Here is a 19,133-nt window from a genome sequence, read left to right as displayed (position 1 = left end):
ACTACTGACAGTACCTCGTCTCCTACCCTCCAAACTTAACAGAAGCTCTCCTGCAAAACTTGCAGAACTAGCACTCCTGAAAGAAAGCATATTGCGGAGACATGGCTTAGTCACAGCCTGGGGGATGTTTCCAGAATGAGATTTTCATTCTGTAGTGGAGTGTGCACTGATATGAAACTTCCTGGCAGATTAAAACTGTGTGCCGGACCGAGATTCGAACTCGGGACCTTTGCCTTTCGCGGGCAAGTGCTCTACCAACTGAGCTACCCAAGCACGACTCATGCCCCGTCCTCACAGCTTTACTTCTGCCAGAACCTCGTCTCCTACCTTCCAGGTATAGTCTGAACAGTGATTCTCGCTGGGTTTTCATCTGGCATGAACTAGGAACCTGATACCAACCCCTTAATGTCCTTGAAAGGGGCCTGTATGGAGGTCGTTGAGTTTATTGTGTGGGGTGGGGTTATTATTGTTGCACGTACACCCCTGCATGTCTTTGACAGAGGAACTGTAACAGGTCAGGTGTATCGGGTCGTCATTGTGCACCAGTATGTCCGCTTTTTCAGGGGTGCAGTGGGTCCCACCTTCCTCCTGATGGATGACAACGCACGGTCCCACCGAGCTGCCATCGTGGAGAAGTACCTTGAAACAGAAGATGTCAGTCGATTGGAGTGGCCTGCCTGGTCTCCAAGCCTAAATCCCATCGAGCACGTCTGGGATGCTCTCGGTCGACATATCGCTGCACGTCTTCAAACCCCCACGGCACTTCAGGAGCTCCGACAGGCAATGGTGCAAGAATGGGAGGTTATACCCCAGCAGCTGCTCGACCACCTGATCCAGAGTATGCCAACCCGTTGTGCAGCCTGTGTACGTGTGCATGGTGATCACTTCCCGTATTGATGTCGAGGTCCATGTGCAGAAAACGGTGGCGTTCTGTAGCACATGAGTTTCGGGACGGTTTTCTCAACTTATCACTAATACCGTGGACTTATAGGTCTGTGTCGCGTGTGCTCGCTATGTGCCTGTGCGATTAGCGCCAGTTTTGTGTAGTGCCCCGATGTGTGGCACCACATTCTGCAATTATCCTTAACTTACGAGCACGAGTGTAGATGCGCGCCTTTCCCATTCTGCAGCTCACACTGATACTACATGCACCATGCTTGAGTCTGACTTGCAGTCATTCCTCGCCAGGTGGCGCTGCTACCGCCTGGACGGGTTTATATCAGTGGTAGGTCAGTGGTCGTAATGTTCTGTCTGATCAGTGTACACAATTTGTAGCTTTAACGCTCGTCTTATTGTGTTAAACCTTTAACATAAGATTACACTCTTAATGAGGATAACAGCATTTTAAATTTTTAAATCGCATACATATTATAAATGCGGAAGTTTGTGTGTATGTTTGTTACTCTTCACGCTGAAACGGCTGGACTGATTTGGAAGAAATCTGGAATGGAATTAGCTTACACCCTGAGTTAACACATAGGCTACTTTTAGAAGTGTCTAGTACGAGGCGTGTTTTTTAAGTAACGTCCGTTTCGTTGTAAACATTAGTAGTTCGCGCGCATACCGAAACGAGCGCGCGCGTCGTGTACCGGCATGCCTCGGGAACAACTGTGCTCAGCTCTGTGGCTAACCTGTCGGTTATGTTCTGTGCTTTCAAAATGTTTCAGACTCTCAGTTCGCCCGCCGCGTGTCAAGTTCGCTCAGTGATACGGTTTTTGTCAGCAACGAACCCGTCTGCTGCAGAAATTGATCGACAGATTTGCGAAGTGTACGGTGATACTGTTATGAGTGAAATCAAAGTGCGTAAGTGGGTACAAGAATTCGAAAATGGCCGTGACAACGTCCATGATGAGGACCGCTCCGGTCGCCCTTCTTTGATTACAGACGATTTGGTGGCTTCAATTGAAGCGAGGATTCGTGAGAAACAGGCGCTTCACAATAACAGGTCTCTCAAACGAATTTCCTGGCGTGTTGAGATCAGTGCTTTACAACATTGTTTCTGAACACCTAAAGTGTGCTGTTAGGTCCCGAAACTCCTAACACCGGACCAAAAAAACCATGTGTGCGGTGAAGTTTTTGAATCGTTATCACGAAGAAGGTGATGGCTTCTTGAGTCATATCGTAATTGGAGACGAACCATGCTTTTCACAGATCACGCCCGAATCGAATCCTCACACACTCGCCTGTAAAGGTGAAGGCCAACCAGACTCTGTCCCAGCGCAAAATCATGGCGTCTGTGTTTTGGGATATGCATGGTGTTTTGTTGGTCGACTTCCTGCAACGAGAAATCATTATCAATGCAAAAGAAAACTGCCAAACCCTGGCAAAGCTACGCAGAGTGATTCAAAACAAAAGACGTGGCATGCTGACAAAGGGAATTGTCCTTCTCCATGATAATGCAAGACCTCAGACTGCAGGTCAGGCCCGCGATTTATTGGACAGTTTTGGCTGGGAAGTCTTTAGACAACACCTCAGTAGCAACCGTTACAATAATGATGACGATGTGAAAACGGCAGTGAACTCTTGGTTATCGGAGCAGGCGGCTAGTTTGTACGAAGAGGGTATTTTAGAACTGGCTGAGGAATGCATTAAGTTTAGTGTAGAGATTTGTTTTTTACTGTTTTGACAAATGAAATAATTATGTACACAAATCTAGATGAGCAGAAATATTCCTCCGGGATAAAATCATCATTAAACACAGTAACAGTGTAACATATGCATGTGGCAATATTTTACAGCATGTAAAATGTTCTGGAAGTGCGTTGGATTGTGATATTATTGGGATCACTATAAATACATTGTGTGATCAAAAGTATCCAGACACCTGGCTGAAAATGACTAACAAGTTCGTGGCGCCGTCCATCGGTAATGCTGTAATTCAATATGGTGTTGGCCCACCCTTATCCTTGATGACAGCTTCCACTCTCGCAGGCATACGTTCGAACAGGTGCTGGAAGTTCTCTTGAGGAATGGCAGCCCATTCTTCACGGAGTGCTATACTGAGCAGAGATATCGATGTCGGTCGGTGAGGACTGGCACGAAGTCGGCGTTCCAAAACATCCCACAGGTGTTCTACAGGAATCAGGTCAGGACGCTGTGCAGGCCTGTCCATTACAGAGATGTTATTGTCGTGTATTCACTCCGCCACAGGGCTTGCATTATGAACAGGTGCTCGATCGTGTTGAAAGATGCAATCGCCATCCCCGAATTGCTCTTCAACAGCTGGAAGCAAGAAAGAGCTTAAAATATCAATGTAGGCCTCTGCTGCTATAGTGCAACGCAAAACTACAAGGGGTGCAAGCCCCCTCCCTGAAAAATACGACCACACAATAACACCATCGCCTCCGAATTTTGCTGTTGTCACTACACACGCCCTGCCATCGAATCGCCACTTTGTGTAGCGTGAGTCATCACTCCACACAACGTCTTTCCACTGTTCAATCATCCAATATTTACGCTCCTTACACCAAGCGAGGAGTCGTTTGACATTTACCAGCGTGATGTGTGGCTTATGAGCAGCCACTCGACCATGAAATCCAAGTTTTCTCACCTCCCGCCTAATTGTCATAGTAGGGGAGAGTGGGGGAAATACACGCACCTAAGGAAAAATCGATATGAACCATTCGTTACGTCATTAAAACCTACGAAAATAAGTACATACCATACAATGGACATTTCTCCACATATTCCAATCGTCTATAAATAGTTATAAACTGTACCTTAATTTTGAACATTAAAATAAAAAAAAGTGCAAATGCGTGGTATTCCCCACTCCTGAGGGTAATGACACGCAAAGTACTGGGTAATAACACGTAAAACAAACAGACCATAAAAATGTACAATACTTGGTATTTTATTTGTTTATTAGTTACTATAAATAGTAAACAGTATATTTAAGAACGAAATAATGTAATTCTAGAAACATATCTTATAATTTTGGTTTTTTACCTTTTTTTATCTGAAAAGAGCTCATTTTCTCATACCATACAGCAAAGATCGCACATGTAACCTTTTGGAGTGTGCCAGCCACTACATTCTTCATGACTCCATCTGCTACAAGAAATACATCGGTACCATAGTTCTCCATCCTTCCCAAACTCTCTACAAACTAAACAGACATCTTCTGAAATCGCCACGTTTTTACCCCTTTCCCAAGACGTGGTCCCACCTATTTGTTTAACACCTTTAGGAGCCGAAATTCTCTCGGGCTTTTGTATTTATGCCTGTTTCATCGACGTTGAACACTCGCCCCTCTTCAAATTTATATTTAGCAAAGAGATGTTCTAAGTTTTTAAAATATGCATTAACCTCTTCTTCATTAAATGCCTGTATTCAGTTAATGCTAGTTAATTCAGGTTTTTTATGCTAATATTTGTGTTTCTTTTTAAAAACAGAGCTAGCCAATCCTTTACAGTTAACCTAGATGACTTATCAAAATTATTTGCAATGTTGTTAGCCTCTGCACACTCAAATGCAATCTTTCGCAGCTGCATGCATGTAATGCCATTGGAATGACATGATCCCTAATCTCATTTTCCTGTTCTGTGGAAAATATTGGGTATCTTCCTAGTTTTGGACCCTCGGTATTTTTAACGTTCATTCTCGTTCGCAGAGTAGCTTCATCAATCCAGAAAGCTCTTGATACTTATCTTATTTTTCTTTCAGATTTGATGGCATCAAGAGTCTTACAAAGTTCCTCGTGCGTCCATTTTGCTTTCTGGGTTTTTCTTTTATAATATCTACCCATCTGAGATTTAAAAATAACTCGTTACTATTGAAAATATAACCTGCAAGGGGGAATATCACGCGCCTCAACAGCTGCGTGGCATTACCCCACTGTAAGTTCGGTGACTAACCTAAGCATAACTCGGCACCTAATTCAAATAGCGGGACAAATCTACAATTAAATTAAAGGTTTCATCTAGGGTTAATAGTTGATATGCAAGAATTACATTAAAGGAACTTATAGTAGCACTTACCTTGCAAAATACAGCTGACCAAAACTACATGAGACACGCCGAAAATAAACAATACTTCACAACTCCAACAATGCCACTGAAAAATGGCTGGCATAAGCCGCATAGTAGTTGTTACTCCTGCCGGCAGGGTGTAGCACCAACTGGGAATAGCTTGCGCCATTCAAACTTCGTAAATCAGGCTGCGTGGGATTACCCATATGCGTGTAATTCCCCCACCTTCCCCTACTTTCTGTGGATCCTGACGCAGTTTGGAATTCTTGTGTGATGGTCTGGATACATGTCTTCCCATTACACATTACGACACTCTTCAACTGTCGGCAGTCTCTGTCAGTCTACAGACGAAGTCGGCCTGTACGCTTTTGTGTTGTACGTGTCCTTTCACGTTTCCACTTCACTATCACATTGGAAACAGTGGACCTAGAGATGTTTATTAGTGTGAAAAGCTCGCGTACAGACGTATGACACAAGCGACACCCAATCACCTGCCCACGTTTCGAAGTCCGTGAGTTCCGCAGAGCGCCCCATTCTGCTCTCTCACGATGTCTAATGACTACTGAGGTGGCTCATATGGAGTACCTGCAGTAGGTGGCAGCACAATGCACCTAATATGAAAAACGTATGTTTTGGGGGCGTCCGGATACTTTTTATCACATAGTGTAAGAGTGAAGGACAAACGTGGAAGGTGGCAGGTATTCATGTGGGCACACGATGTTTTCGGCACGGAAACATCTATACTGGCTGCTCCCGTGTATCGAGAGGGAAATCACTCTATATATATACTACGCAGACAAGCAAAGAAGTCTAGGGACGTATGACAGTAGATATCTGGCTACCCATAAACAGCAAGACAATTACGGTCTTTTCCGTGCTAGACATGTCGCAGTCGTGAAACTATTTACTCCCTTTCCTGGCACATTTTGTAAGTCGCTACTCAGCCGCGTTAGAATTTTTTTCCTTCAGTGAACGATTGGGTGTTTATTCATTTATTTTTCGGTGTCGCGCGGTTTGCTGGGTCGCAAGAGTGGATCGTGCTTCAATATCTTGAACAAATAACTTTTGTGATGGCGCATGGGAGTGGAGAGTGAGTTTCGGCATTAATATTTCTTTATAAACAACTGTTTAACCGCGGATAATGCTGAGAGGCGCAACTAGTTCGGTCGATAATCATATGAAATACTGAAAACCAAGCACGGAAGCCTGAAGACGCGACTGGCCATTGTTGCCATTTTATCTGTTTAGTAGTACGGTAACTTTTTTCATTTTCTCCGCTCCAAGGAGCAGAACACAGCATGCTGTTTCAGACCCTGTCCATTAGAGAGCCATGCATCTTTTCAGCCTGCCAACTTCTCTATCAGATGTCCTATTCGCGTAATGAATAACTGCAAATTAGTAGCTTAACTGCGCCAAATTCCGAAGTTGTTGAGGACTTATTTTTGACGTTTTCACTCGTTAAAAGTTTATTCTTAGGTTAGAGAAAAACTGCGTTTAATATATAATGCATAATTGTGAGCTACATTACTCACTAACTAAATGAAACGTCAACTACCGTAGAAGGTCACATTGTTACCTCATATACAACGACTAACTTCCAAACAATAGCGATATTGTGCTGTATTTAGAACTAAGGAACGAGTATGAGTTGAAGTTTCTATGAGGCGAGAATGTACCGGTATTTGTAGGGTCGCGAGATGAGCCACACTAATCTTTCGTAGCTGCATTTTGGGCAAAAGTGTGGCTTATATCCGGGATACTGTTGCCTCATGCCCAGGTTTTCATGGGATGTCCCTATTTTTGGGCTTCTCATGCCCAGTGAACGCGTAAGCCTTACACGGGACGCCGAATGTCCCTACTTTTGCTAATAATTAGAAATATAATGCCTATTCACTTCAAAAATTGTTGAGTACATGGAGGTTCCGAAATTAGTTTCCGAACGAGTCGATGGACCAAGCCCAGAAAGTTAATACGGAGCGCCAGGAGGTTGCGTTCAGTCTACGTACTAATGCAGGCATGGGCAACCTGATGGATCTACGCCGAATCGCCGATGAGGAGTGGGACAATCTGGCCCAACAGTGCCTTGATGAACTTTTGGATACTATGCCATGACGAATACAGGCATGCGAGAGGACGTGCTACTGGGTGTTAGAGGTATCGGTGTGTACAACAATCTGGAGCACCACCTTTGAAGGTCTCGTTGTATCGTGGTACAACATGCAATGTTCATGAACAACAAGATGGGCGGAAATATGTTTACGTTGATCTCTATTCCAATTTTCTGTACAGGTTCCGGGAATCTTGGAACCAAGCCGATACAAAGCTTTTTTTGACGTGTGCATGTCATGTGCAAGCCTCTTCATCTCTGAGTAGCTATTGCCATCCACATACGTTTGAACATGCTTACTCTACAATTTTTACCCGCTGCACTTATTTATAACACCGAAATGACGATTCTTTGATGACTAAGGTTGTGTCTTATCATTTGCTCTCTTCTTTTAGTCAAGGTGTGCCATAAATATGCTTTTTCCTAATTGGATTCAGTACTTCTTCATTAGTTACTCGATTTACACATCCATTCTTCAGCATTCTTTGTATCGTCATGTTTCAAAAGCTTCGATTCTCTTCTTTTCTGAACTGTTTATCGTTCACATTTCGCTTCTGTACAAGACTACACTCGTTACAATTACTTTCCTAACATCTATATTTACATTCGATGTTAACAATTTCCTATTTTCCAAAAATGCTTTCTCGCTATTGGCACAGTGTATTTTATATTCTCTCTACTTCAGCTGTTGTCAGTTATCGCGCCTTTCTATTAGCAAAATTTGTGTGCTACTTTTAGCATCATTGCTAAGTCTCTGATTTAATTCGACTATATTCCGTTTGTCGTTGTCTATCTTACAACCTCTTTTCAGACTCTTATACCTTACGTTCAACTGCTCTTCCAATTCCTTCATTGCACTCACGGATGTGGAGGGTGGGGCAAATAATAGTGGCCCGAAGAACAGAGTTCCAGTGTAGGTTAAACACAGCGGAGGAAAGAAAATACAGTACTAACATAGGTGCAGTTGAAAGTGGGCATTTTTGGGGCCTGGTGAGCAAGTTTGTGAAGACAGGTCGATAATCACAGAGTGACAGATCAGGCGGCCTGTGTGACCAGCTGGGGCCGCGAGCAGACTGGCCTCTGCTGAGAACTCTACCAGGAGTCAAGATTGTGTAAATGTGCTCCAAGATTCGGTCGGCTGCATGGGCAGTTGTTCCATCCTGTTGGAAGTAACTGCAGACCTTTTCCACAGTTAATGCTACCACAAATTCACATCCATTCGTATCCACTCGTCCGGGCCATTTTTATTTGCCTCACCTGAACAATCTTGTCTGAAAACCTCAAAGTTTTAATTTCTACTCCGTGATCTTTTAATTCCCTTTCCAGATTTTCTTTGGTTTATTTTCGTTTGTTGAATGTAAAAACTGAATAACTTTTAGGATAGGCTACAACCCTGTCTCACTCCCTTTTCAACTACTACTTTCTTTTCATGCCCTTTGACTCTTTCAGCTGCAATCTGGTTTCTACATGTGCACTAGTCATAGATAACCTTTCACTCCCTATACAGGGGGTGTCTCAGGAGGAGTTGTCAGTATTCAAGGATATCACAGGAACGATCATCGAAGCAATAAAGTTTAGTAAAAATGGGAGTTGAAATGAATACCTTAAGAGTTATGAGCACTTTTTCATTTTCGACACTGTGAAACAAATCCCTTGTACAGCAAGCTCTTTGCCTTCCATACTTTTAGAGGTGGTTGTATGGACCAAAGCAAGAAAGAAAGTCCAGTACACATGCGCCTTAAAGCACATACTTTAAGAGCTACGAACACTTATTCATCTATACTACTGAGAAACACACATCTTCTACTGTACAAGTGTTTATAGCTCTTGAGGTATGAATTTCAGAGTCCATGTTTACTAGATTTTTCCGTTTCAAATGATTGCTTTCCTGTCATATCCCTAAATACTGAATACTCCTCCTGGGACACCCTGTATTTTATGGGTGCTAGCTTTAGAATTTCCGACACCGGAAATGCTATTTTTCTTGTATTAGGAACTTCATTGCCGAAGTCAATATGGAACAATTATTGATTCATCACGGAACAGTAGCAAGAAGAATACTGCAGATCGCAAAGGGCTTCGTGACGCCCACCATCAACCGGCGCGTTGTCTCAAGTAGTCAGCTGCGCTCCTCGCTTCTTCGAATCGGGCTATTTTCATCTGGGGCAACGTGCAGGTAAGAAAAAAACCACTGGCAGCCCACGTCAGCAGGGGCAGCCACAGACACCTCGGAACACAAACAGATGTTAACAAGACCAGGCGCGATAGTCACCTCTGAAGCAATGTCTGTCGTTGCGTACGTAGCCCCTGTCGCAACTGCAGTAGCCATGATAGCAGTTCTGATGGTCGTAGCAGGTCTTCGTCTCCGAGCATTCGCTGCCTGAAACACACCACCCTCTCATGTCACATTCATTTGCTCCCTCCGGTAGAGAGAACAATCCGGATAACATTTAATTTTAAATTAACCCTTTAATTGGCAATTTTGCTCTCAAGCAACATCGATTTTCAGTAGTCATTGTAGAAGCACTAGCAAGGGAACCTTAAGACACGTAACGATTTATCGACCGACCGAACAATAGACAACATACTGTCCCTCTTATAGATATTCTTCACGTTTACAAGATCTGAAGATAGTTGCCGTCTCCAGTTTCGTGCAACAGTACGATCCACATCTCAAATATACTCGAAAACATCATGTTCGAAGATTTGAATATCCAAGTGCTGCTAAGTACGATAAAGAGAGAGAGAAATCGATATTGGTAGTTTACTTCCGGCTTTCCTACAATGCGGGCATGTCGTGAAGTGCGCCTTGATTTAGTCCTTGCGAACGAGTAGATACTACGCGGATCTGGCTGTGATCACAATGGCACCGACATCGGCGGATTCCACCCGTAGCATTCCCCATACGAAAGAACATGTGAAATTGTGTAAAAAAACCATTCACAACAATGATATGACGTGTACAGTATATTATGTGATGCATTGCAAATTATGTGACATTTGTAATATTAGAGAAGCTTTTGCACGAAAGTAATAATAATCATTACTGTATGAAGTACCGGAAAATAAAGCATGTGGTGCTGTCATATTAATAGCAGAAAGAACAATTAAATATCATCTGAGGTCTCCATGCTATTCATACTATTTAAAAGAGCCCTTAAAAAAAGTTTACTCTCTCTGTTAGTAGCTGCTTCTGTGATCGGTCGAATGTAATATAATGGGTAGCGTTCATCTCACGCTAGGCGAGGAGATCTCTACGTCATAGTGACGCAACCCTACGTCATCGTGACGTAAGTAAGCCTAAATCGACTACTTTAGTACGTATATCGATCAATCTATGCAGTTGTACCACAGATGTTGCACATTAACATGAAAGCTAAATGTAAATATATTAGTACGATCGAAGTAACAGCAGTTGTGTGCTATGTTCATCCCAGTTGAATTAGTTATTAAACTCGAATGCCCACAATTTTGGATGTTACTGCGTGTTGAATGTCTGAACGAAGGAACCATAACAAAAGTAAAAAAAAAAGAAACGCTTGTAATTTTTTTTTAATCCGATGAATCGTCCATAAATTATGTGGACAGAAACGTGAAACAATTAATTATTAAGCTGTAATCTAAAGAATTTGGGATGTTATTGGGTATTTTCTAAACATAACGAAAGGCAGAAAAAGCTTATAGTCATTTTTTTAAAAATCCCGTGAATCGTACATGATTGTGTCGACAGAAACGTGAAATAATTAATTATTAAGCTCTAATCCCAAGAATGTGGGATGTTATTGTGTGTTTCATGAACATAATGAATATCTGAACGAAGGAACCATAACCATAACGAAATTTTAAAAAAACCGAGTAGTCATTTTTTAAAAATATCCGATTAATTGTGCATAAATAATGTTGATAGGAACGCGAAATAGGGATAAATTAAAGTGTTTCGTATTTTTATAAAAGCCAATGGATTGTACATAATTCTTCTGGGCAGAAACGTTAAACCGAGAAATTTACGTAGTTCCAAAGATAATCCCGAATATTGCTGCCATTTTAATTTTGCCTTCATGTTGTACATCACCTCAGAGAATTTTGCTCTTCAGAAATAAGTTATTGCTGATGATTATAATGTACTGAGCTGTTTATAACACACGACATTATTTTTTTATACGCTGTATACTCTTAAAAAATGATATTTCGTCTATAATTGTCGCTCACATTTTAATATTTAAGCAGTATCAACTATAAAAAAATAAGTTTCCTAGTAGTTCCCAAATGATGTTTAACACTGACTGTCACAATGGATGAGCTACTTGACAAAATAACCTCAACAGCCTTCAGTTTTTAGCAGCCTCAAGTCATGTTTCATATGCGATGGTGGAATACTGTGTTAGTTTATTCTCTCAATAGACATGGTATCAATTTTGGGGGTGTTTGGCATGATTAGTGTCGCCAATTCCATACTGCCTATGAGTCATACAAAAAGTATCTGAAAATGGCAACAGCACTCACTCACTGCTTTCAGTTGCTTAAAATGCTGGTAAATGTGACTTGTCTGTCACTGTTTACTCACAATATACAACGTATAAAGAAAAAATAATGACGTGTGTTATAAAGAGGTCAGTACATTATAATCATCAGCAATAACTTATTTCTGAAGAGCAAAGGTGTCTGAGTTGATGTACAACATGAAGGCAAAGTTACAATTGCAGCAACATTCAGAATTATTTTTGGAACCACATTGATTTCTCAGTTTAACGTTTCTGCCCACAAGACTTACGTGCAATCCATTGGCTTTTATAAAAATACGAAACACTTTAATTTCTCTCAGTTTCACGTTTCTGTCCACATGATTTATGCACAATTTATCGGATTTTTTAAAAAATGACTGGACGCTACTTTTTACTTTCGTTATTGTTATAGTTCCTTCGTCCATACATTCAAGAAACACACAATAACATCCAAAATTGTTGGGATTACAGCCTAATAAGTAATTAAACTGGGATGAGCATACCACACAACTGCTGTCACTTCATTTGTACATGTCTATTTACATTTAGCTTTCACGTTGTCGGTGTAACCTCTATGGTACAACTGCACATTCAATATAAGTACTCATGTAGTCTATTTAGGTTATTTACGTCAGGGTGACGTAGCGTTACGTCGCTATGACATAGGGTTCTCCTCATGTGGCGTGAGGTGAATGCTACGCATGTATATAATTATTTCAACTGCACGAAAGACGCGCAACTAGAGTGAAGTAATTGGAATATTTTCTTTTCCAGCACTGCTGCGGACGAGAATATTGTCTTTCAAATCAGTTTTTTCCAGTTGACTGATTAAATATAACACGGGTAAGCTTTAGGCTGAACTTTCGTAGGAACATAGAATCCTGTTTGGAGAATTGGAACATTTTTCTCAGTTAAAAGCATTTACATAACGAAGTCAGATTAGTAACATCAGAACTGTTAGTATTTTCAGCTTTTTTAACCAGGGTAACAGTTCTTCATTCACCATTATATGAGAAGCTTTACACTTCTCTCCAACATACGTATAAGACAACCTCTTTCTATAAAAGAAAAAAATTATTATCATTTCAAGAATCAATCTCATGTGGAAGAGATAACAGTAATATTTATTTTAGTCAAGTTTAAAGATTATTTTTCAAACAATAAATAAACAATTAAATTATATCCAGAAACAGGAGATGCAGTATACAACGAAGACCGATATCGACCTTAAGACGGGCGATCTTTTCAAATCAGTACGCCAATACGTGTGCCGTCTCAATGCAACCGATCTCAGTCGCCCGAACGTACAGACTTTGGACGACTATCGGTGAAACTCAATTCAATTTGTTTCCTTCTGTCGAAACGGCCGACGCACGTGCAAAACATCGAAAGTGAGAAATTTTTAAGTTTAACGTAAGAAAGGCGGAGTTTGTGGCATCATGAGGAAGAGAAAGGTAATTACAGGGATATGTTTTGGAGTCTATGATCTGGAAACGGTACTTTATTGGATACTAAAAATTTAGAAAAGCTTAAAAATTTGATTATAATTAGTTGAACATTACCTTATATTACATTATTCCTTTTCTGCGACTGTCTAGCCATTTTAGCCTAATGTCTATACTTAATGTAGCATGTCATCTGCAACACAGACAAAATCTGTATCGGAAATTTAAGGTCAAATTATAACCTCAAACACATTATTGACACTTGAAGTTACTGTAGTGAAACCTTTATGGCAGGGGTATACCACCTTTTAGTTTACCTGGGCCACGTTGGAAGAAGGCGAGTATTTTTCGGGCGCACATAATATACAGGGTACACATAAAATCCGGAAACACTTTCAATTATTCATCGCACAAGAACTAAACATTGGACAGATGTCATACATATTGCATTTCGAAGAGAAACTCTGAAAGTTTTTTTTTTTTTTTTTTTTTTTTTTTGCATTCGATATGCAAACCATGAGTGACCCGGCAGACGTCAATACAGTAATCGAATTCTTGCCATACCCGTCCCAGCATGGCATTTCGACTGTGACAGTCGCTTCCCGTATTCCCTCTCCGAGCTCTGTTACATCACGTGGTAGATGCGGTACATACACCAGATCTTTAATGTGTCCCCACAGAAAAAAGTCACACGGAGCGAGATCTAGTTATCGTGGAGGCCATTACATGAAACAGCTGTTCCCTTCTGTGGCACGGCCAATCCATCGATGCGGCAGCTCCCTGTTCAGGTACCCACGAACTTCACGATGAAAATGGGGTGGAGCCCCATCCTGCTGAAAGATGAACGGAGAGTCCGACTGCATTTGAGGCGTCAGCCTTTGCTGCAACGTGTACAAATAGGAATATCCAGTGACAGTGCTTTCGGCGAAGAAGAATGGCCCGTACACTTTTCGACGCGACAAGCCACGAGAAACATTTACCTTTAGGGAATCACGCTTAAATTCAGTGCATTCGTGTGGATGCTTTGTACCCCAGATTCGACAATTATGCCTGTTCACTTTGCCATTAGCGTGAAAAGTGGCTTCATCGCTAAAAATTAAGCGATCAACAATGCCATCCCCATCCTCATTCAATTGTTGCAACTGCGAACAAAACTCAAAAGCTTGTCTTTGTCGTCATCTTTGGCTTCCGCACTAGCTCCAATTTGAGTGGTATCATAGACAGCTTCTGTCACAGGACTTCCCACACTGTCACTGGAGTCATTTCGAGTACATGGGATGCACGACGAACCGATTTCTTTGGACGTCTTATGAATGTCTCTCGCACGCACTCCACATTCACTTCACTCACACTGGTACGTCCGCAACTCTTTGCCCGGCACAGCAACCCGTCATAACGAATTTGTTGTGCCAGTGGTAAATGGCCTTCCTTGGTAGTGGCTTCTTACCGTATTTGGTTCTAAACATCCGTTGAACAGCTGTAGCACACTTGTTTTTGTCGAACTCCAGCTCGCTCCGCACCTGAACTCGCCATGTTTGCGACTAGCGCTGACTATAGGCAAATTACCAAACTACACTGTGGCGGTATACACGAAAAAAAAAAAAAAACTTTCAGGGTTTCTCTTCAAAATGACATATGTATGATATCTGTACAATGTTTGGTTCTTGTGCAATAAATAATTGAAAGTGTTCCCAGACTTAATGTACACCCTGTACTTAACCTCACCTATAACCGCTGAGAGGGAAAGCCGATTGTGTGATAGATGGTCACTTGTTGGAGCACATTGACAGCTAGCTGCTTAGGGTCGCATGCGGGCCCCGGGTTGAACAATCTGCTTTATGGCTAGTGATGAGTGGGCATTAGCTGTCTACCAATTAATATTGCTGCTTACTGGAATTTTCGTGTCAGTGAGATGGTAATTCTGTTAGATGAAGTAGATTGCAAATGTGATGTATCTGTTCCCACATTTCTGTGCTTTAGGTGTTCAGAGTAACACATTGCAGGATTCTTTCATATGTATGCTGAATGACAGTCACTGAAGGTTGATTGAAATGTGTTTGTTATGCTGAATTTATTTGAAGTTGTGCAGAGTGTTTGTATTTTGGTTTCCAATAGCTGGGCACGCACAAGGGGTTTTTAAAGGATATTTTCGACTTTCTGCATAATCCGTAGCCCCTGCCTGTGCGTTACTGGAGGGGATCAGCAGTTCTCGAGACCACCACGCAAGCTGGGCATACATGTTGGATTTCCGTGACAGAACGCGTCCAGAAAGTCCGTGAGTTTTACTGTCGTCTTTGGTTACTACAAGTATAGTGATGTGGTCACATCGAGAATCTTGTGCAATTCTGTTGTGATATACCTTGTTTGTAACTGTGGACCAAAGCGTTGCAAATCTAAGCTAGAAAATTTGAAATAAAGTTTCAGAGAAGAAATTATTTATTTGTGTGGCCATATTTTCCGTAGTTGTTTTATAATTATTGAAAGTATTTTAAATCCATCTTTGCAGCTACGGCTTAAGAAACAATGATGCCAAACGAGGGAAACCTCAAAAACTTACGAGCAGACACAGTTTCCTGATGTGAGCGGAAATCATATAGACGAGGGTCATTCAATAATTAAAGAGACAAATTAGGCTGAGGAAAAAAATTGTTAGTAGGGCAAGTTTGGTACTTTTATGGCTTCAAGTTGGCATCACTGGGATAAGCCCTGATCAGCTGATGTATCGACATTGTTTTGTTTATAACCTCAAAAATACATTTCAAGATGGCGAGACCGCTTGAAACGTTCTGTTATTCGTTTTTTACTTGCTGAAGATGAGAATGTCTAAAACTTGTGGTGAAGGTTGTATGAATCGTGCATATTTTTACAAGTAGGTAGAGCAGTTCAAAAAGGAAACAAAAATATGAAAAAATGTAAAATTCACGTTCTGGAATAGCCAAATTCAGCAAAAGAATCACATAAAATTTTTAGGATTATGGGTGGATGAGCATCTAAGATGGAGAAAACATGTTGAAACACATATGTTGTGTGGCGGCGATGGCGAGGCATGATAAAATCTTTGACCAGAGAGCCTTTTATCATGGTTAGTCTGCGCTTGACTGCGCGAGTGTTGCGAGCAGTACTCAGTCAGTACTCTGTTAGTAGTCGTCGTGCAGTATACTCTGTCGGTAGCAGTAGCTCAGTTCAGTTGCGTCCAGTAGTCGGTCGGTAGTAGTCGTGCAGTACAGTTGCGAGCAGTCTGTCAGTGGGCAGTCTGTGAGCAGTGCAGTATGTCGGTAGTAGCAGTCGAGTGCAGTTGTGTGTGAGGAGTCGGCGGGCGTCAAGATGGCATTCTGGTCAAGATACAGGACGAGGTATATTATTTTTAAATGCGCTCAGCTAATAATGCAAATCAACTGTAACTAATTTGTGCAATAATCGCCCCAATAATAATTTGGATTTCAAAGCAATTTTTTACAAAAAAACCATTTAATTGAACCAACGATTTCCTTACATTTCCCTTAAAGAAAAGTTTCAGTTAAATTTAAAAAAAAAAAATATTATTTGCAATGCATTTCCTCCAAGCCGTGGCCAACAATGAGAGCAGAAATTTGACATGCAGTTTCAATGAGGTAAGAAATTAATTCTGATTTTTTGCACAGGGCCAAAGACCGATATTTCGGTTTAATTGAGTTATCATTATCACTGAAGTTTCATTAGCATTAAATTGTCTCTCATTATTTTCGTGAGAGTTTACAACAGAGTCAGATTGCGAATTTCACATTTTTATTGCCTTTGACAGTACATTTTATTGCAGGGAGGTTACATTTGGCTCCCATTTCTATTAAATATTGTCTTTTAAAATTTCGGTGGGGAGGTTACACTTGGCGACCCTGCCAGGATCGAATTTCGTTGAGAGTCTTTTGAAAAACAGTCAGATATCTGCTCTTATTTGCTTAGATATAATTAGGATTTGGCACAACGCTTTTACTAATATTGTGACTTTCTTTCTACAGGTCAATGGCAATTCGTTGCTCTGTTGTATTTGTGTGTTGCTTTTGCATTTGTGCTTATTTGTTTTGTGAATAATTGACTATTGTAAAAATGCCGCGAAAGACTGTGAATAGTGTATCGCGAGGTATTATGAACGAAATTACCGACTTAAACAGCGTGACCGATAGTAATGATGACAATCCTGCGTTCACTGAGAATCAGTGCATTCCAACCGCTAATGATGATATTTATCTTAATAATGAACAAGCGAACTCAATTGTCTCCTGTGTTAATTTGACGACAATTGATGAGGCGGGACGCTCTATTGTAATGAGCGCTGCCGAGCCTAACCCAACCGGTTTGGAAAATTCAAGCAACATACCGACAAATTTTTCGAATGAAAATGGTCAGTGTAGTGAAAGTACGACGGATTTATTTAATTCCGAAATAGGAACTGACAGTGTATGTTTAACTGGCAAACCTTTTTGTAAATCTCAGAATAACCAAATGGTTACAGAAAACGAGACAATTCCAGATCCACCACTAAACAGTACAGATAATATAAACGCTAATTTTGACTTGGTACGAATTATGACAAGTTTGCTACAACAGCAAAGTGAGAAAATAGACAACAATTCCAAACAAGATAACGAAAAACTCAAACAATACTTAAATGAAAAATTAGACAAGAATAGTGAAGATCTCAAACAACTTAGTGAACAGAACAAACAGTTAAATGAAAAATTAGACGTCAATTCCAGACAGCTTAGCGAACAAATTAGAGCCGTTGCCGCGCAGTGCCATGACACTAAGGAACAGTTGCGCGTGGAAATTGAGGCTTGTTCAAAAAAAAGTAGCGAAGAAATTAGATCTGTTGCTCAGGAATTAAGGGAAATGCAAACAGCCGCAACAGAAACACTTAGAGCGGAAATTAGTACAGTCGCTAAGCAATGCTCTGAAAAGGCTACACAATTACGCGACGAGTTTAAAACAATGACAGCAGAACTTTCGCGCACAATGGATGAAAAGATAGACGCGAAATTCGAGCAACAGAACTCTCAAATTAACGAACGTCTTAACCACCATATACAAAACAATGATACGCGTTTCCGTAAATTTGTTCAGGATCAAAACAAAGTGAAACGACAAGTAATGGAAACAATCACAGCACAGAGACAGGAAGACAAACGTAAAATGTTCGCGAAAGCGAAGACGTATATAGACAATAATATTACTACAGTGTCCGACAAAATTAATACCATAGAACAGTTGAACGCGGAATTACGTGATGAAATTTCTAATCTTAAATCAAAAACAGATACACACACAGTAAATATTCAAACAGGGACAGACAGATTCGAACAATTAGAACTAACACAGGATTGCGATGTCATCAAAGCTGATGTTAAAAAACTGAGCGAAACTACACGTAAGTTGCAAAAACAGATTAATGCGTCCGATTCTACAACCGATGATCAGGCAAAAATACTGACTGAAAAAAATGATGAATTAGCCAGTCGTATTGATGCTATTGAAAGTAATAATGATAATAAATCGGACGATACTGCACCGGTTTCATTCAACCAAACACCTGAATTTCAAAATTTACAGCAGACAATTAATGAGATCGATTCATCTAATAACACGTTGCGTAGAAAGTTGTCAAGTTTACAACAAGAAGTAACAGAGATGAAAAGTATTTCAGTTAATAACACATCACAGCAGACGCCACTTTACGAACATTTGTCAGACTTACGCAGTGCGTATAATTTGAGCAATTTACAGTAACTACGCAGCTTAAAATCCGAAAAGCCACGCGACTTAAAATCTGAAAAGCTACGCAACTTGAAATCCGAAATGACACAGACGAACAGATTCACACACAAACCTGAACGTGTTATCAAATTCAGTGACGAGAGCGTTGATTATAAGCAATTTGCATTTGTAAGAAAATGTAAGGAATTTAATAATGGCAGAACACAGATACACGATTTGCACTGTATACGACAATTTATTTTTGTACTTTCACCGATATTACGTGTAATGCGGAAGCTAGCTTTGAACCTGAGGCGACAATTTGCTATTGCATTTTCATCAGCATTGCCTATAATGCAGAAATTTGAATTAGCACGGATAC

The 19,133-nt window shown here is 40.8% G+C and overlaps 1 protein-coding gene across 3 annotated transcripts in view; it reads right to left on the bottom strand.

Annotated features, from left to right (window-relative positions):
* LOC126424970 (uncharacterized) overlaps positions 1-19,133 on the bottom strand; it is a 122,790-nt gene that overhangs the window by 83,277 nt on the left and 20,380 nt on the right. For 2 of the 3 annotated variants that reach the window (XM_050087849.1, XM_050087850.1), the window contains exon 3: positions 9,350-9,457. The exons of the other annotated variant lie outside the window; for it this stretch is intronic. In XM_050087849.1, coding sequence (XP_049943806.1) covers positions 9,350-9,457 — 108 coding nt within the window. The remainder of the gene's footprint in view (positions 1-9,349; positions 9,458-19,133) is intronic. 3 annotated transcript variants of the gene reach the window in all.

This window comes from Schistocerca serialis, chromosome 10, assembly GCF_023864345.2.
Source record: "Schistocerca serialis cubense isolate TAMUIC-IGC-003099 chromosome 10, iqSchSeri2.2, whole genome shotgun sequence".
In the NCBI taxonomy this organism is placed as follows: Eukaryota; Metazoa; Arthropoda; class Insecta; order Orthoptera; family Acrididae; genus Schistocerca; species Schistocerca serialis.
Note: the sequence above shows the minus strand (reverse complement) of the source record. Positions and strands in the feature narration are given on the sequence as shown.